The following is a 20,951-nucleotide window of genomic DNA, read 5'->3' as shown; positions in this document are numbered from 1 at the left end:
ATCCTTCTACAATGCAGAGGAAAACCTGCTTTATTCCAATCGACGAAACCAACTTTTTGTCTTAATTTGCTCACCAGTTTAATCACATGATGTTGAAAAGATACCTTCTCATTGATCCGAATTCCAGAATACTTACTCTGTGACTCTTACAAGATAGTGTCATCAGCATAAAAATGTATATTATATACAGTTACAGCAGAAACAATATCATTTATGTAAAGAGTGAACTGAACAGGCCCCAGAACTGAGCCTTGTTGGACACCTTTTGCAATTTGTACAAATTCACATTTAACAGTTCCAATGGCCACACACTGTTATGTAACTCTGAAACCATTTATAAGCAATTTCATAAAATCTGATACTATGAAGCCTTTTTTAAAAGCAATGCATGATCAACTGTATTGAATGCCTTTGAAAGATCAATGAAAAGAGCTGCACAGTATTTCTTTCTATCCAAAACCGAACTGATGTCATTTAAAACAAGAGTGTACTGAGAGGAATGATTTTAGCTGATCATATACTAGAGACTCTAGTACTTTTGCTAGGCATGCCAATTTAGAGATAGGCCTATAATTGTTAAGCTCAGCAGTTCGACCGCCTTTATAAAATGGAGTTACAAAAGCAGCTTTCCAGATCTTACAAACTGTACCAGATAAAAAAGAAAGGTTAAAAATATATGTTATGTAGCTGACTACAACTGGAGTAGCAAGATTTAAAAAGTAGGGATCAAGTTAATCCTCGCCATCTGAATACTGTAAATCTATAGCTAGTAATGCATTGGCCATGTCATAAGAAGGGAACAGCTGTAGTGTAAGATGAGGACTTGGCATTTACAGAAATTCAATAATTTAGAAAAATATTACTGCCTCTCTCTTTACAAGCTGAATTAATTTCCCCTACTATACCACCACGACATGTAATCCACTCAACAAGCCCCACCTCTTCTAATCAAGCACATCATTCCACAAACCATCAAGGGAAATGAGAGGCAATTATTGTACAGTTATTACCTCTGAAATGTACATATTATGAATTGATGGAGATGCACAGGTGGCAACCGAAGGGATTTAATTACAAAATGTGAGAATTGACAGATATGTGAGCAAGACCTACAACTATATTATAAATCTAGAATATATGTAACATATGCCTTTTTTGTTATTATACTACAATTTGCATATTGCAGTATTACATAAAATAAGCTTGATCACGTTACCTTACTCTGGCCCACAGTGTGACAATGCAATCTTCTTACTTTATCTTTCTGACTTACTTTGTGTGTGTGTGTGTGTGTGTGTGTGTGGGTGTGTGTGTCTGTGTGTGTGTCTGTGTGTGTGTCTGTGTGTCAGAGCATATAGCCTCTGCAGCACCAGCAAAAACAGTGCCACCAACAGCAGGAGTTATTAGCCCACTATACTCGCTCTGGGCCGCCATCCATCCATCACAAACGCCATATTTAATTGTCTGAAAGCCATGTTTAGATCCTGCAAACTGCTGCTTAATTCAAGGCAGCATGCAGGAACGGAACTAGGAAATAATCTGGTGATGGATGACTGTGACCCTCCTTTGGGTAGACTTCCGATGAGTGGACAGCTGGATGGATCGAGCAAAGCGGGGAAAGGGGAACGAGGAGAGTGAGAGAGAGAGAAAAGAGAAGGAAAACTTGGTATTCAGAGAATCACTCCAACTTTTCATCTGCCCTCGGGCCGGGCAGGGGCTCAAGGGAATAACAAGCGTCTCCTTCAACCCCTTTCTCAGTTCCCAAGATACAGAGAAGTAAAATCCTCTAAAAATAGTGTGACTGTATTTCTTTGTGTGTGTGCGTGTGTGTGTGTGTGTGTGTGTGTGTCTGCTGGCTAGTGCAGGCGGACTACATGCATAATGTCTTCCATTAACCTTCACACTCTGAAGGATGGCGGAAAAGATTTACAGTGCATCTAGCAGGACACAAACACCATGTTGCTTTCTGCATTGAGTTTGCTGGTGCTGTTCTAATCGAGGAGTCTATTCTTATCGAAGTGTAATGTATAATGTGTAAACTATCTCTTGTGTGAAAGAGATGGCCTGAGGCACCCTACCAAGAAAATTTCTCCTCTGTTCTATTTATAAAAAATGATCCTCTGGAGTATGAGCCATTTACATCTAGTGAATATACAGTATCTATAATGTGCATTTGTACACTCTGAAGTAGTGCATTCATAAGGCTGCAAGATATTGGTTTAAAAACTGAATTGAATTTTGAATGTTGTTTTTCAGTAATGTTTATTGCTATAAATAATTATGAAAAGAGTGTCATTGACTTCAGTTTGGAGGTATTTACTAACCATCAAAAACTACCTGCATCCTGTCCTCACAGTAAGTCTACAGGGTTCACACATACCCAAATTCTGGAAAAAAAGAGGTGCTTCCTGAATGTAAGTTTATCACTGGCTACTTAGCCAGCTAACAAAACACAACTTGTAAATAAGACAACTTTAGAGTAATCAGAGGGTGTATTCCTCCAGCCCAAACACCTATTAAGATAGCAAAAACCCCAGCCGCCAAAAATGTTTAAGTGTTACTGGGATTAGCAACTGCAGCCTGAAGTCTATCCATGCACCATGCCATTCAATATGTATAATTTTTTTTATTTCCTTTTATCTACAAATTGCAGCATAACTTAGCAAGGCAAGCTATTTAACCAAGTCTTGATGGATGTCCATTTCTGGCCAGTACAGGAAAATGAGAGAAGGGTTGCGCAGGGACACAGCTCTAAACAAACAGTAGTCGACCCACTCTCCAATGTGTTCTCTACGTATTTACTCATTCAACATATACCTCTTTCTGACTGTCAAGACTAAAATAATGTGTATGTTGGTGGAAAGTCTCATATGTATGGGTCTCTAATCTTTGTAGGTTTTAACAATCTTAAAGTTGGTTTCTAGCTTCATATAATTTATTTTAGAACTTCTGTCCTTGTATCACTGGTATTTGCTAAAAGTATCATGTTATTCAGGTTCAGCTATGCCAAAGTAATTAAAAAAGTTGAATTCTGAAGCTTACAGCAGAATGAGATAAAGAAGTATAAAAGGAGTTCCTGCATTTGCTCCTATATGCTTAAGTAATGACTTAAATTGCTATAAAAGTAAGCCATGATGACCTAAATCATTGACAAAAGATCCTATAAAATTACATAATTAGTATTGACGGGATGTTTTAAACAAGTTGCAGACAAAGAGGTCATATAAGGACTCTTTCTTTGTATCATAAATCGGTTCAATAGTCTACCAGGAAAAAAAAAAAAAACAACAAACAAATATAAATGTCATCTTTGTCCCTGCCTGACTTGCTAAAAATGACAGACCTGAGATACCTTTAGATCCTTAACTGTGGTCAGCCAAGCTGTAACATTTAAAGCCAAAATCTCTGGCTCTGACCTTTACTGCTGACCCTTCCAGGGGCCGGGGGCTGGAGACTTAGACAATGTGACAATAGGAAGGTGATGAGGGGGAGGAAGAGCAGGAGAAGAGAGCAGCAGCCAGGAGGGCGAAGCAACCTTTGGTTTAGGAAATGTCAATATAGAGCGATGGTACGGTACCTGCAGACTTCCAACAGCAGAGTAGGCTGCGTAGGAGAACTGCTGCTTGGGCAGGTCATTTGGCCCTCGCTGGTCACATGGGGTCCCGTTTGGCAGGAAACACTGGCGACTAGACTTGTCAGTGATGGTGTTAGGTGTGGAACCGGGCAGGATAAGCAGTACTGTGTGATTGGACAGATGGACATCAGTCAAACCAAGTCCCACCCACTGCCTGTAGAGGTACCTGGCTCTGGCTTCCTCGCTGTCATCTGATAGGCTGGAGAATGACCTGGAAGCAGGAGACAAAGAGATGTGACTACTGCATTGGGTAATGAACACAATATAGATCATGGACTTTGGGGCTCAGAAAATGATGCACTTTTACAGTTTATTGACTTGTGACTATGGCCAAATACTGACAACTGAAATAACAATATTTTCCAGATATTGTCACTGAAATTCCCTTTTTTCCAGAAATAATACCTGCAAGAATTTGGAATTATGGCATGTGTGTGCTTGTATCTTTATATGCACCTTTGTGTTGCTGCTTTCATATATCTTGAAACTAGGACAACCTCTCAAAACCTCCTCCTCCTTATGCTCCCACATAACTGCCATGTAGTGTCCGACCCATCATAAATCCAACTTTGAAATGCTGTTATAATGGTAGTATAACTTAATCTACGTTTCATCTGAGGTGGTTTCTCACAGTTACTTTTCAAAAATGAAAAGCAACTGTGTAGTAAAATATTTTGTGGGATAAGACAAACTGAAGCAGATTAAAATACCTGTGTATGTGTGGTTCAAAAGGGGGCCTTTATTCCCAAATCCCAATGCAGAGAGGTATTTAACAGGTGGAACCTCCTTTGTGGAATCAAACCAGAAGGTCAGTAACATCATACTGAGAAAATAGAACTACATTTGTGAATCTGGTTACCCAATTAGTGACTACATTTAATTTTTCCTACTGGTATAATCCCAGCAAGCACCTGGCAGGTACAAGAGAGCATTTTCAAGTAGTGCTCTTCAGTTTGAATCACTGTCATTTAAACATTATTTTCACTGCTGCTTGCAAGTGTAGTTTAAAGATTATATTTGGATGACTGTTTTCTCTTGAACTACACACTAGTGAATGCTAATGTTAGCCCCACCTGGTCTATACCTACACCTTGTTTATCCCACTTGTATTTCATAATTAATAATACCCTACTATATAAAGTGCGTAACAATTGAAGTTTATTCGAATATGTAGCCAAGTTGATGAAGTTAGGTTTGCTGCTGAGCCCAAAAAGACAGAATACTGGTTATCTAACCTCAACCCAAGTGCATTTCTAAACTGTAGCTAGGCTGCTGCAAAGATACTGTAGTTTGTTGCCAAGCTGTACTAAAACCTGGGACATAATAGGTGATGTTACATGTTGTTTTCAGGTACTTCATTGTGATTAACAGTGAGAAGGGAACAGAGGCCAGCCGGGGAAAGTAATGCCAAGAAGACAAACAAGTTCACAGTGAATCCTCTTCACCACTCTTCTGAAGAACTTGATATCACTTCATAAAGGGAAGTTAAGTGTCCTTCTTGTTGAAAATGCTTATCTCTGCTATTCAATTGTTTCATTTCTCTTTCTCTTATTCTTTTCATTCTTGTTTCTTTCCCACTCTGTGAGCTGTGAGCCTGGAGGCCTGGATGCTGACCTTCTGCCAATTATAACAGAGGACATTTTAAGGCATTACAAACTGTGTATCCTGCAATCTGTTTATTTGTGCTTTTATATTTTTTAAACAGTAGTTTGCGAAGCAGTTGCTGTTCAGGACATTACAATTAACAGATTTACAATGAGAAAAGGGCATGAACCTTGAGAATTATTTTTTCAAATATGCAGACTTGAATATACTTGGCATATTTGAAAGCCTTTGAAGTTCCATAAAGCCGTCACTTGTCTCATCCTCTTTTGTGCTAGATGTTAAAGGTTATGTGTTTTTAAATGTAAAACTGAGCTGATCCCATTACTGGACCATTAAAATTGAAGACATGTTGTTATTTATAGTATGTTATTGTTATTAACATATCCGCAATTTATAGTTGTTTTTATAAGTATGAATAAGAAGAAAACTTTTCAGTTATTTACTGTAACATTTGCAGTAAGAAACTGTTTGTGTAGATTACAATAGCAACACTAAAATATAGTATATTACTGCAGGCCTAACTACAGTATCAAACTGTAAACCTCACAATTTACAGCAGAATACTGTAATCATTTTACAGCAATTAACTGTTAAAGTAAATTATGGAAGTGACACGGTAAAAAAAATAATAAAATGCTGGCAACTACAGCTGCCAGTAGTTTACTTTAATTTTACAGGGAAATTTGTTACAGTGTAGTGTTCATATTGGGGATGGGCAGAGTAGTGAGTTGGAGGGCAGTCTGAGGCTGGGGGAAATGCTGATGTTACAGGGGAAGTCAGTGAGAAGCAGACTTTATCAGTCTCACAGCCTCACGGAAAAAAACTGTTCTTTATCTTGGTGGTCTGCAGTGACTTGAAGCACGAGACACAAAGTGAAAACCATCATCATCCTTCACTAACTTCAGCTTAAGAGCTTTTGTTGCCTAAACCTAAACACAAACAGGACTCAGGATGCAAATATCAGTCTCTGGTGTCAACGTCCTGCATTTTGCAAGTTTGCAATCCAGCAAGTTTTTCTTTGCTGTTTTTGTCTTTTTTTTTATTATTTTGTTCTATTTTGTATGTACTCCTGTTAGAAATAAGTAACTATTGTTGCAGTGATATTAGGATCTCAACATGACTTGCACAGACAGAATTATGAGGCTTTGCACTTTCAAACAATGTCTAGTTTGTCAAAGCTAAGTAAGGATTCAACTGGATGTTATCCATAATATGACCAGCACCCCTTTTCAAGCTGCTGCTTTGATGCAAAGTTAATCACACTTGTTCACAATATCAAAGAACAAATGTCTTTTTAAATCAAGGGAGGCTACATTAACTCTTAAGAGGAGAGGAAGAGGAGACCATGCAGTGAGTATTTACACTGTACATTCTAAAGCTTCTCAGTTTTATTGTTTTTTACAGCTGAGTAAAACTAGGTGGTGTTTCTCTGCCCCATTTTTTATTCACATTTCTTTCAATTATGTTCTTTAAAATGAAAAATGTTAATAAAAGATTGCTTAAAAAACTGAAATGTAGATAAATTAATTTAGCAGTTGAAAAATCCGAGGATAATAATAGCAACGTTTCTGCTAATTGGTATTTATAACAGTGAAAACATTTTTTCCCTTTTTCAGTTTTGCTTGAGCTTGGTGAGTGTTAAACATGAAGCTGTCACTCTCTCTCACACACATGCAAACATGCACACACACACACACGCACACAAATTTGCTCTGGGCCTTGTTTGAGTCTCCTCTGCTGGTTTGTTTGGTTCCTGATGTTTACTCTCTTTATTGTTCTTTCTCAGAGAGGACTGGACTCAAAAGTTCAGTGATAAAGACGTTTTTCTAATGGACTGGGTGGTATTTCAGCTCTTGAGAAGAGCAAATACGCCATCCAGCACTGAACAATACCTAGGTCTGAAAAAATATATCTAATAAGGATATGCTATCAAATATACAGTTAGCAAAAAAACAAAAAAAAAACACAACTGTACTCTTTAAAATGTCACCATCTGCAATTAATGGAGCCATAAAAAGCAAGGAATAGCAGTGTAGCTGTTTTACTTCTCAGATATGAGTTAATCTTTAAAACATTTATAGAGGGATGTGGTCATGAGAGGTCTGAGTATCTTCTTTTATTCTCCTTTTCCACTGATGCATTCCCCGCAGCTGGATTCTTTTTTTTGTGATTTTATCTTAAGAAATAGTTCAACATTTTCTGAGAAGATTGATATCAATCTCATGTACTGTGCTTTACATACAGAGTTTGAGTCAGGATGCAGTTATCCTAGCTTAGCATAGAGCTGAGAGGCAGGGAGACAACAGCGAGCCTGGCTCTGTCTAACGTGAAAACAAGACGAAGCGTCTACAGGCACGCCAGCAGCTCTGTGAGGATGTACTTATTAGCTAAAGTAGCTAAATTAGCTACTTTTGCGGTGTTAGCTATGTATTTGAAGAGGTGAAAACACATACAATTAAACATAGCTCCTTTTAAAGTTTCTCTGTGCTCACCTTCAATCTGAGTTTAAGACGAGTATGTACAAGCATGATTTGTGACATCACAACTAGTTTTAAAGCCCATCATGGCTCAGTGTGTAACTGTAAAGTGTAAACTTGAAGCCTCCAGTGCACATACACTGGAATGTGTCTAGCAGTTAAACTTGTGAAATAAAGAAATGCATACTCAGAGACTGGGAGAATGACTTGATGTGGTTTTAAGAATCTTTAACCAGGTAATTGAACTTTTTGTGGAAAAAAAATAATAGAGACAAATAATTATTTGAAGTATCTTTCTTGTTGTATTTTTTAAGTATCTTTATACATTTTAAAACATGTCTGGAGGGGATCTTTAATGTTTGTGTTTTTGCATGTGTTTTAAAAAACCAAACTAGGATCCCTCATGTCAGCCATATTCCATTGTTCAGTGTAATTAAACCCAACTTTATATGTATAGCACATATACAAGTATACAAGGACAAATTTTCCCACTTTCCCATTCACTTGAATGGGAAATATCTTTGCTGTCAGCAATTCCCAATATCTCCAACTCCAAATTACAACTAGGAGGCTGACATGAATGTTTTTTCTGACCCGCTTGCTTGTAATTATTAAGATAAACCGAGATAAACAATATGAACTCGGCATATTTCCCTAAATCCTTGAAGTAATTGTTTGGCTATATATAGCTATTTATGTGTCGTGTGTGTGTGTGATATCTATATCAGTCTCAGCAGCAGATGGCCCAAACACACAATTCTGCCATTCTCTAGTCAGCAAGCCACGTCTCATAGCTCGCCAGGAGCAGCAGCAGGAGGTGGTGTATGTGTTGCTGTGTTTTCACGTGTGTGTGTGTGAGTGAGTGTGAGTGCATGTGCTTTCTTATGTGTGAGCTCGCAGAGACCTTCATCTATAAGCCAGGCTGTTGGAAGGACTCCCTGTGGTTTGGGACACATGCCCATTTCTGATGACGCTTCATGTCTCAAGTGACTTTGAGTGGGTCTCTGTTTGCACTGTTGTGTGTGTGTGTGTGTGTCTGTCACAGCTGTGTGTTTATGTGCATGTCTTTATGTCTCTGTCTTTTTTGAGGAGCATGTGACCCTGCTCTCATGCAGTTGTATGAGAAGAACCCTCTCCCCTCTCCTCAGAGTACATTTGTCTGTCTCCGCAGCAGTGCTGGGGAAAATATTCAGATCCTTTAGTTAAGTAAAAGAAACAGTAGAACAAGCAAAAGTCCTGCATTCAAAAGTGCAAGTTAGAAATATATTAGAGTAACATAAAAATAGAAAAAAACGCCTTCAAAAGCTCCACTATATTCTATATTTTTATGTAAATAGATCAAATGACTATGTATAATATGAAAGGAGTCACTCATAGTGACATTCACAGATCATTAATCATTATAGACTCTGTAGATCCCCCTCAGCTCTACAGAGTGCATGAGCTTCTTTCAGCTTATTGTTTTGGTTTTACAGAAGCAATTTCACAGTTTTGGGTCAGTCTCACGGCTCTCATCCACTTCATTTCTAGTAGCAGCAGGCAGCTGTTTCAGTGAGAAAGCTCTGATGAACCCACTGTACACTGTATCCTCAGCACCAAACAGCAAACAGACAAACTTAGCAACTAGCTAGTGAACATAACGGAGTGATAAACAGCTAAAGAGCCACATATTCTTCTCAAGAGTTACTGAAGACCAAAAAAAGAACTAAAAGAATAGTGAATATTTGACTTACATTCACCAGGCGGACAGAAACATCACCATGTCTCCCTGTCTGTTAGATGCACTAGTATGGAACTGTTCTGAGGTACTGCACACCTGCACAGGTGTTCTTTATTCTAGCTGATTAGAACTCAGGTTGAAGCTGGTCCGAGTTATGCAGAGAAGTATGTGATGTGCTTTTCCTACTATGACAAATCAAACTGCTAATGTCTGCTAACAAATGCAACAGCTGCACTAATCCATCTTTTTTCTTTGCATTTTGTTCATCTTCCTTTGTGTTTGTTATGTTAGTTTAAATGTCAACTATTGACTTTTGGGAAATTAGACCCTTGAAGTCTAAATAAGAAAGCAACATTCTCTGATCTGTTGACCGGCTGGGGGCAATAAATAAGTGACTCATCCCATCCCTCAGCCACCAATCAGGTGATGGTAATTTAGGTGTATTCAGGTCTTGAAGACACTTAACCTTGAGCCTAAAAGATTCTTCATGCTCATGTAATCATGAATCGCATATTTATATATGCTAATGCTAATGTAGGGATTAGGATATGTAAATATGTGGAAGTATCCAGTTGTAGAATGTAAGTACTTTTATTCAAGTATGGTATATCTGAGTTACATTTATTTATTTGTAATTTAATTTTGTATTTATTCTATTCTTTATACTTCTACTTCACATCATTTCAGAACCACATATTCATCTTTTTGACTCACTACATTATTGATAACTGAAGTACTTTACAGATTAATAGTTCACATGCAAACCATATGACCAGCATATAAAAATCACACATTGTTAATTACTTAACTATCCAACAGTGTATAAAGGTAATGATAGCAGTAAGTAGTTCCACCTCAAACAGATTCTGCATTAAAATGCATGCTCATACAATAATGCATCCTTAATAATCCAGTATTATATAATAATACATGACTAACAAGGGGTGTTCTGCCTGTATGAATATTTTTACTTTTTATTCTTGGAGTACATTTACTTTATAATACTACAGTACTTTTGATTAAAGTAAACTACAACAGTTAAGTACTGTACTTCCATAAAGTTGGGAGACTTACAAGGAATAGATTTAAAGAAAAGAAATTGAAACAACAGAGGCAGAGATATCACTTGATCCTACAGTTCCCATAATGCAAATTGATAGCATTTGTTATACCCTGTGTGCTTGGTATATGTCCACATCTTTTAAACTCTGCTCCTTCAGTTCACAATACATGCTTTCTGTTGTAAATTTTGCCTCCAGAGACAACATAGTCATGATTCATATTTCAGACTTTGAAAACCTCTCTCCACATCCACAGAAGACATTGTACAACTGTTTTTACAGGCTAATGGTACGGGTTACATCACGTTCTACACAAATTTTGGCTTGAAAAAGGAGGTGAGAGCATGTTTCTGATGCAGATAATAAAGTACTATCGATCAGAGTGATCACAAACAGTGAGAGCAACATTACAGTCTGTGGTGTGGTAGTCTGATACTGTACTAAAATGGTGATGAAACACACCAGAAAAATGACATCCATTTCCAAACACAGAGCAGCAGTGTTGCTATTGGCCGACTCTGACTTGTGAATCCACCAGAGCTAGTTGGAGATTGTACCAAAACAGGAGACGCACACTTTAATTTGTCTGTCATGATTACTTCATTCATAGGACAGATGTGTAATGTGACAAGACCTTTAGATGTACTCCTGATGACAAATACACTGACTCTAATGTGTGTAGATTCTCCTTTCAGTTTTATTTGTAATTAAGTACTTTTACATTGGGGTATTGCAACTTTTATTATACAACACGTAGTTCCAACCAAGCAATCTGATTGGTCAACTAGACATTTAGAACGTGCTCAAATCAGCATGACAGCACACCTAGCCGTGCTCAAATGAAAAAAGCCTCATTACTAAAAATATTACTCCGCCATTCATTGGAACTACAGACCGTGACGTTGTGCTAACAACAACAGTCACTTCTGGGTAGACAACTGGTGGTTCATTTGAATTGTGGAGATATGTGAACTTGGCAAACTTGTTTTTTCTGTTGTCATTTTCAGCCGTAACTGTAACATTTAAAGATATACAGTTAAACACGGTGGTCCAACCTATCTGACGTTTCTGTTGGCTTTATTTTATGTACCGTCTTGCTTTGCTAGTGTCTTTGGTTTGGTTTGTTTTGTGGGGATCAGTGGAGAAAACTTGGAGCAGAGTTTTGAGTTGTCTTTCTTTTATGTTTGTGGAACTGGATTGAACTGAACTGGTTTGGGGTTATGGGGAAAACAAAACGGACGTTTTACTAAGTGGATTGAACTCTGAGACTGTGGAATGACACACTGAAAAACCCAAACCCTTCTCCACTATTTATCATTACCCAGCACCCCCATACAAGGCAAAACTTAACCATTTTCCCTTCAGTTGAGAGTATATCTCAGCTCCCACTCTGACATCCTCCATCAGCTGTGCTAGTGAGTTAGTGACACGGAGCCACTAGCTTAAAAATGTCTGTGAAGTTTGTAGATGTAGTAGCTAAATCTGTCAATGGAAAAAATATTTTTTTCAGCGGATATCTTACTTACAACAAGACTGAGCTAGCAAAGCAGTTTTGTGTTTATGAATGTGGTATTTATTCAGTTTGGGAAATCACAGCACACCCTCTTGTGTACTACTGGTTAACTCAAGTATGGAATTTGAGGACTCCCTCAAGCACTGTAAGTATCTTATCATTGTGACATCATCTATATTCTCCTACTGCATGAGCATTACTGACCTCACACTGTTGTTGCTGTTTTGGAGACAGTTTGTTCACCCAAATCTATCAGGACAAACAGACAGAATGTATGATGTCTCAGTTCTCCTGAAGGACATGGTCACTCTGCGCAGTGGGCCACAGTGCCATTTAGTTTAAGAGTTTAATGGGTCCACGTTTCAGACTCCACTAAACCTGTCATTTGAGAAGGTTACTATCCCATCAGTATCATGTGGGGATGTATCTTGTTTAAAGGCAGATGGTTCTTCTTTTTGGCATTTTCTTCCAGCTAAAAGGATCAAGCTTGGATATCATGAACATCATCTTTATTTATGTTTGGGAAAATTATTCCAAACCAGCAGTTCAGAAACTTAAGAATCAAGTAAATTGGTGTTATTTCCATGCTGTGTAACCTTTTCCAAGCCTGTGGAGATGCTCTGATTATTTTGAAGTGTTAATAAACAGACTGCATTTGAAGCCCACTGACTGTCTTTATCTGATGAGTGGATTCAATCCTCTCCTCTGAAGCCTCTCTACCCCACAGAGAACTATGAAACTGGCTTATCCAAACTTAAGCCAGCTGCAACTGTTTCATAAGTTGTTGTTTTTTTTATGTTTCATATCTTGTCTTTTTGTTATCTAAGTTTTAATTAATTCTTTATTCTCAATATCACTAACAAATGGGGTGAGGGGAAAAAATCTCTTCTTCATGATTTGAAACAACAGTTCAAAGGCTGGTCCCAAACTCCCAAGCTACATTTCTGTGTGAGTCAAAAGCTTTTGTTTTATAAAAGTTGGAAAATGGTAATGTTGTTTCTAAGCCAAGTCTTTAGTATCGCTGCACCGTCTCCATTGAAAGACAAATAGACTAATTAAGTCTGGCAAAGTATACATTTATGGCCTGCAAGTCCAGTAGAAAAAATCCACTTATACATTTATGTTTTTACTGTTACGTGTAAGAGCTATTAGCACGAGAACAGGCAGATAAATCACATGTTCTGCTCATGCAGGATCTGGATATAATTGCCTTAGTGGGCGCTCTGTGTGCTTTCTCGGGCCAAGCAGACTTGGAATCTGAGTCGCTGTTGCCTCTGCTGGCAGCTGCTGAGGATAATATATTCCTGTAGCACACAATCATTTTAATAGCTCATCCATTTGTTCAGGAGACAATTGATTTTCTCTGTTTCCCCACACGTTAGTCACATTTGATTTCTCTCATCCCATTTGCATTTGTCACATTTTAAGAGCGTGGTGCCTGTGCTCAGGCTCCATGATAGGAAATCTATTCCTGTGCCAGGGCTGGTGTTAAGGTGGAATCTAAGTGATGATGGAGGCTGTCAATAAAGAAGATTCGACACATTACTGGCTGAGTAATATAGTCCGACTCAGAAGGGAGGAATTAGGAAGCTACATCATCTGAGAGTTCAGTCAGTGATACCATGACAGGAGTCGATTCGAGTGCAGTGTTCCACAAGATGTGTGCCATACCACCATTAAACAATCTGCAGCATTTTCATGTATATAAATGTAAGTATGACATGTCTAACGGATACAACACAGCAGTGATTCAAGATATATTTAGTTTGTTTGGAATCAGTAGAAAAAACAGAATGTTAGCATGAACAGTGACAGCCACCTGTGTTCAGAGACAAAAGAAACATTACCACTTCACTGGCCTACTCAGTTACTATGCATCTTCATATACCACCCAAACACATCTGTTAAAAATCAACTAGACATAGTGCATCATACATGCCAGTATAGCATGGTGAGTTTATTCAGAAACCAGTTAATGGATTATTAATTATTATTATATGCAACAATGTGTTTACATTCATATGAATATAAATAGATTCAGTTAAAATGTTCCGTTTAGTTAAGCTGTAACTTGGTTACTTTAACACAGAGTCTGACCTTTAATGTGCATTATTAATGATTTGCTAAAAGTGTAAAATGTTATCTAATAAATGCAGGTGAGGCCAAATATAGGAATGATGCATATACACAAAAACAATTATATCTACAAGAACATACAGTAAGAATGTGTGCAATTCAGGCTTACTTAAGATGTACACATGATGCTTTTGGGCGAGTAAGTTGTCTCTCTTATAATAAAACTGAATTTGTTGAGGCTATTTGCCAATTTTAATGATCGTGTATGGATTTTTTTGCAACTTGAGTTTGATTAATTATTTTTTATTTACACTAGAGGTATCATTTCATTTCCGTGTTCTCTTCATTCATCTTTTATTGTGAACTGTAGGTGTTTCAATAAAAGTTCTACAGAATAAATAACTAAATTACTTTTCTGATATTTGATGATGATAATTGAGATCTAAGTGCTGATTTAATTACAGTGGAAAACACTTATAGTGATCACGGTTACAGTGATCAACTGCTTATATGGATCAAAAAGCTTGGGACAGAATCCTTCCTATACAAATGCTGTTTAAATAATTTGCTTATAGTAATCAAGCAGTCTGCTTACAGTGTTCATTTTGGATCTTTTCATACATGAAAACATGAAGAAAAATTTTTAAAACAACGGCGTTTCTATTTTACTCCCATGATACACGTATGATATGTACTTAGCTGCTGCGGCACCATTATCAGGTGTTGCGGCACATCTCTGCAGGGTTGTGTGGAGGTGCGGTTGTGGACATGTTTATTTGTAACCACCATGAAACAATCAGAAAATAACATTTTATTCCTCTCGTTCACCGGCTTTTTTGCTACCACTACTCGCTCTCCTCACCCACTTTCTAGCTCACTCGACCACCGCTTCTCTCTTTCTCTCGTCTTTTTTAAAATGAGTTGGGAAGATGACATCAAAGCCTAACTTTACTTTTAATGTTATCTAATGAAGAGAAATGTCCCCCCCTCTTCCTAGTGATGTTTTTGTCCTTCCTCATGGCAGGGTTACAGCTCTAATCATCTTTCTCACTGCAGCCCACTGTGGTCCCCACCCCCCACAGCCTAAACGTACAACCTGTCTGCTTCGGGCTGGTTACCTGAGGCTGGTGCTGCATGCACACTGAAATCATGACAGGAAAAAGAAAGTCTCGCAATGAAAATGTAGTCTCCCTGAAGCTCATGACAAACTACCAAAAACGAGACGAGATGCAGCAGCGAAACAAGCGTTTGAAACAGCTGTTCTATATTTTGAAACAGTCACTAAAATTCAGTTAATAGCGAAGCTGCCCGTTTCATTACTTTATATTCATGAAATAAATATACAAATGTCAATTAGATGGTAATCTGCATAAAAAATAAAGAAAAAGAAAAATAATTTGGTTATTATAATCATCCGCTTATAGTGATCAATTTGACCTGGACAGACATGATTGCTATAAGCAGTTTCCACTGTATAATACAGGCAATATTAATAACCACAGCAGTGCGTAAAGGTTGCGTGGAATGAAAACTGCTCTGACACTGTTAGAAAACCTGGAGATGGTTCTTTTCATTGAGAAACTGGTACATTTGACAGATGTGAATATGCAAATTGATTGATTGAGGGTTTGATTTCACAATGATTGGGATTTATAAAAAAAAAAGGCTGCTATCATCATGCATATCATATGCTCTATATCATATATATAATTTTCCAAAATAAGTCTGTAGATTAATTTCTAAACTTTCAGTAAGCCGCTGCTAAATTCATTTTGATACACCATGATATTCAGATGTCCTTTATTGCATCACCAAGGAGTGCTTTTAAAAATGTGCCTGCTTTCAACTGAATTATGGTATGACAACCACATAATGTTGGCAAACAACAAAGGTGAATGAATGCATTACCTCACTTCAGTGTAAAAGAAATGCATTGTGTCATCAAAACGCAAAGCTGAAAAATATTGTCTCAATGACCTCTAGTGGTTTCAGTGGTCAGCAGACACAAGATTAGTGTTAAGTTGTTCTTTTTAGAGCAACTACTCACTTTTTTTTTTTTTAATTTTGAGAAACATTGCTGCAATGACGTCAATTATGAAATATACGAAGTGTAGGATCCAGTATTTTTGAGGCTTGAGCCTTACTAGGGACTAAGATTTCTCAGACTGACAGTTCTTTGTTTGAAAGGTTTCAAAAAGGATGGAAACAAACTTATGATGCCATCACAATCAAATATGCAGAAATGTAAAAATAATGTTTTTTTGTGACTAGCTTGTTTGTTCATAAACGTGCACTCAATCTTCTTCTGAATGATCAGTGCTAAATGTTGGCTCAGCATCTGTATGCTGGCTTTCTTACTAAGTATTCTACAACAGCACACTGCTTTTCTTTGGTGTGAATGTGTGTTTTAAGTGTTCTCTTTGTGTGTGTGTATGTGTGAATGTTGTCTCTGTCAAGGCTAGTGTGGCAGCTAAGAATCTAGTGTAGCAGTGATAAACGAAGACAGAGTTCAGAGACAAGCAGACTTTGAATAAAGCAGCAGTTAAAGAGCTGCATCTGACTGAATGCAAAACAGGTCAAGTGTTGCTGCATCCAGCTATATTGCTAATAGCAATGCACACACACTCACATATCAACAGCACATGCACTGTACAATTAACCTTCCATATCGCTGAACAAAATATTACATTTTTCTCTCTGAGTCCTAGTAATAAGGGCAGTCAAGACATGAGAAAGAGGGACATTTTGAAAAGAGAAAAAGCAGTGTTAGGAATTTACTGCCATCATGATCCAGGTTTGTATGAGTTTATTATGTTGAGACTTTGCACAATAAATGAATTTATTTGCATAGTATAATAAAATTCCCCATGAAAATCGACCCCTGAATTGTCCAAGTAACAGAATATTACTGGGATTACTAACTGTAATGTAATTACTAAATTTCAAATTTTAATCTCTTATACTACTGGTTACTGAAAAGTAATCACATTACTGTAACACATTACAAAGTAATGCATCACTATCCAACACTGCAGATGACCCCTTTTCATGGCAAAATGAAAGAGTCCATACAGCAGCATTGTTTCACTTGACCTGAGATACACTATGATTGTTGACACCTGCTTTTGGAGGTCTTCAAAGGACTGAAAGCCTTTTTGCTCCTCTCCCCAAAAGGCTGTAGAGGATGTTTTTGCCATCCGAAGAGGACTGGATTTTGAGGACCTTTTAGAATTAGACAGCCCTGTCAATCCATGCTGTCTTCAGTCTTAGACCCAGGCCACGCAGCCTACCTTTATCTGAGCAGCACGTGTGCATCGCTGAACTGCAGTGGCTCATCTGCTGCGGTGCTGCTACTGCCAGCCCTATCTTTCCATATAGAGTTTGACCTTGATAATGGCCATCAGTAATAGAATGTTTCGTATCTTTCATACATTTCATTCATATTTAGTTTTGACAGAGAAAGGTTAAGAAGGGTGTGATCAATTATGAAAATAAATAAATAATATGTGAGGTGAAAGTGGCTTTCTTTCTGTCTTTCTGTCCCTCATTAGCCCTGTGAGCTTCTGCCTGTCTCCGCAGCTGTGCCTCATCATCTAATTAATTTGTGTGTATATTGAAAGAAAAAGTGGGAACACTATTTCCCAATCTTATTGGTCAAATTGTTTAACCCGCCTTGGTATTGCTGTCTTTTTTTGTTTAACCTGCTCACCTGCCCGTTTGCAGGATAATTAGCTCGTTTACGGTTTGCTTGATACTGTCAAGCTGTTGCCGCCTACAAGCTTTAAAGAAACAAAAGTAATGCAGAGCTAGATGTGTGAGGAGGAGTCAGAATAAATAACATGAACTTAAAAAAAGGCAGTAAACAACGATATACTTGAACTGCATTGTACTGCAATGGAATCTTACTGTGGCCATCTTTTATTTTGCCACCTCAATTTTGCCTGAACAATAAGTAGCACCCTTTAATAATACCTGTCTTGTCTGTCGGAGCCAATTTGTGTACTTACACATATGTAGACTGTACCTGTCCTGGGTATAATATAGCATGTGGCAGATTTCTCCATAAATGCTGACACCACCTTAGAGGTTTTAGTGTCACATTAAAGAACACGTGCATAGAACACATGGCGGCATAAATCTGCAACCGGCATGCTAGGGTATAGTTTCTCTTGAAATGAGACTACCCCAACTGCTTATGTGACTAACACCCCATTTCCACCTGGTATTAACATGTTCTGTATCTGATATATTTTTCAGATAATGACGTCTGACCCATGAGCCTTTGCATTTACAGCTGGGATTTAAATGCGCTTTTGTTATCTTGATTCTACCCATATTGTGATCAGATCTCAATGTGCAAATGGCTAGGTAGGGCTGGCTGACTAGTCAAGAAATGGATGACTGTGGGTGGGGTTCATTCAGTTTTTGTGAGGGAAGACTTTTAGCTACTGTTACTACTTTTAGCTTTTGCTAGGCTTGTTCAAGCTAACAAGAAGAGTTTGAGTTAGGTGACATTTCAACTTGCTGGGTGAATTTTCTTCTTAAGAATGTGGTTACGCTATATGGATTGCATTTACACCTGGCTGACATCCTATCACAACGTCATCACTTCATGTTCTGAGTGCATTTACACCATGCATTAAACTGTTTTTTTCTTATCCAGATAGGATATCCAGATACAGATCACATGTTAATGCAAGGTGTAAATAGGGGCAATTATCTCTAAACAAATTCCTATGAAAGAGTGAAATTACTTTTAAACCATAATGCAATCCATGTTTAAATTTCCAGTATTAAGATTTAAATCTTTAAATTACAAAGATATCACTTTCAAGTAATTCTGCATCAAATTGTAATGCTCTCAGTGTAAAACTAAAGTGAAAGTATATTAAGAAACAGATTAAATCCACCTTAAACAATGCATTTTCAGAACGCTTGTTATGACCATGACTCATGATTTGATTACAAGATAAGAGGGTAATGTCACACGCATGTCCCACACATGCAATTTACTGGTGGTAACTATGGGTACTGAAAAATATTCCACAGTTTATCTTGATGATTGAGTAGATGGTAGCACTGTAGGCCCTTGTTTGTTTGCTATCTGTAGTTAGGGCAGGAAAGGGGCTCTGGGCATTCACATATGAAATTCAATAAAAACTCTAGTTAAGTATATTGCACAGAGAATGTCATTCCTTTTGGATACAGCTTCTTTTTCTTTTTGTTATTGTAAGACAATATAGACTTTGATCTGTAGTGAATATCTATCTACATGTGCATTTAGGGGGTGGACAAAATAAACATCTGCCATTAAATACAACAGCAATGAAAAGTAACTTTGTTGCTTGTAATGTTGAATTTTTGTTTAGACCTCATAGATTTAAATAATTATAAGACATTTTATGTAGGAACATATTGGATGGGATTTCATGCAGCACAACATTTATGGATTTTACTGGAAAAAGATCATCATAATCCAATAAAACAACAGCATCGTTGCAGCCTCAGAGAATTATCATAGTATTTAACAACCTAGGAGACCCCAAGTTTATATTATTGTGCATGTATTCTCATCGGTTTTTAGTTTGTTTGTTTTTTTACGTAAAAGAATACTAGAAAGTGCACTAGTATTTTTGAACATCAACAGTGGTTCAAATACTATGTATAATGTAAAGTGACAAACCAACAGAGAATACCCAACTCTGAAGTTCCCTTCAAATCTACGGAACAGTTTTGTGTCATTTAGCTGATTGTTTTTGTTTTCCAGCCAGAAAACCAGACAGACAAGGTCAGCAACTAGCTGGTGAGCGTAGTGGAATATTTAGCAACTAAAGAACCAGATATTCTACTCAGGATAGTTTGAAAGTTTGTGAACCCTTTAGAATTTTCTCTATTTCTGCATGAATATGATCAGATTTTCATTCAAGCCCTAAAACTAGATAAATAGACATCAATTAAACAAATGGGACAAAAAACCTACACCTTTCATTCATTTATTCATTGAGGAAAATGATCCAGTGTTGCATATTTGTGTGTGGCAAAAGGATTATCAGTTCATTTGAAGGGGAAATTAGAGTCCAGTGTTTCAATCAATGAGATGACAATCAGGTGTGAGTCTGGGAAGCCCTGCCTTATTTAAAGAGACTACCAACGTCTGAGCTTTTCAACCCAGGTTCGTGGAAGTGTGTCATGGCTTGAACAAAAGAGATTTCTGAGGACTTTAGAAGAAGAGTTGTTGATGCCCACAGGTTGGAAAGGGTTACAAAACCATTTCTAAAGAGTTTGGACTCATCAATCATCTGTCAGGCAGATTGTGTACAAATTAAGGACATTGAACACCATTGTTACCCTCTCCAGGGGAGGTTGCAAAGGTCACACCAAGACAAGCAAGGTGTGTAATAGTTGGGGAGTTCACAGGGGACCTCGGGATAATGTCAAAGAAACTAAAGGACTCTCTTGCAGTGGCTAATGTCAATATTCATGAGTCCACCATCAGGAGAACATTGAACATCAATGGTGTACATGGCAGAGTTGCAAGGAGAAAGCCACTTCTCTCCAAAAAGAACACTGCTGCCCGTCTACAGTTTGCTCAAGACCACGTGAATAAGCCAGAAAGCTATTAGAAAAATGTTCTGTGGAGGGATGAGACCAAAATCAAACTTTTTGGCTTGAATGAGAAGCATTATGTTTGGCGATGAGCAAACACTGCATACATACACTCCAACATAAGAACCTTATCACATCTGGGAAGCATGGCAGTGGCAGTATCATGGCTTGGGGCCTGCTTTGTTGCCTCTGGACCAGGACGGCTTGCAATCAGTCGGTATCCATCCGTGAACTAAAGCTCAACAGAAAGTGGGTCATG

General features: G+C 37.8%; 1 protein-coding gene across 12 annotated transcripts in view; it reads right to left on the bottom strand.

Annotated features, from left to right (window-relative positions):
- Positions 1-20,951, bottom strand: part of LOC121900143 (inactive N-acetylated-alpha-linked acidic dipeptidase-like protein 2) — a 651,762-nt gene that overhangs the window by 289,440 nt on the left and 341,371 nt on the right. For all 12 annotated transcript variants that reach the window (XM_042416175.1, XM_042416174.1, XM_042416172.1 and 9 more), the window contains one exon: positions 3,578-3,845. In XM_042416175.1, the coding sequence (XP_042272109.1) occupies positions 3,578-3,845 (268 nt within the window). The remainder of the gene's footprint in view (positions 1-3,577; positions 3,846-20,951) is intronic.

Source organism: Thunnus maccoyii, chromosome 7 (assembly GCF_910596095.1).
Source record: "Thunnus maccoyii chromosome 7, fThuMac1.1, whole genome shotgun sequence".
In the NCBI taxonomy this organism is placed as follows: domain Eukaryota; kingdom Metazoa; phylum Chordata; class Actinopteri; order Scombriformes; family Scombridae; genus Thunnus; species Thunnus maccoyii.
This window is presented reverse-complemented; position numbering and strand designations above follow the sequence as displayed.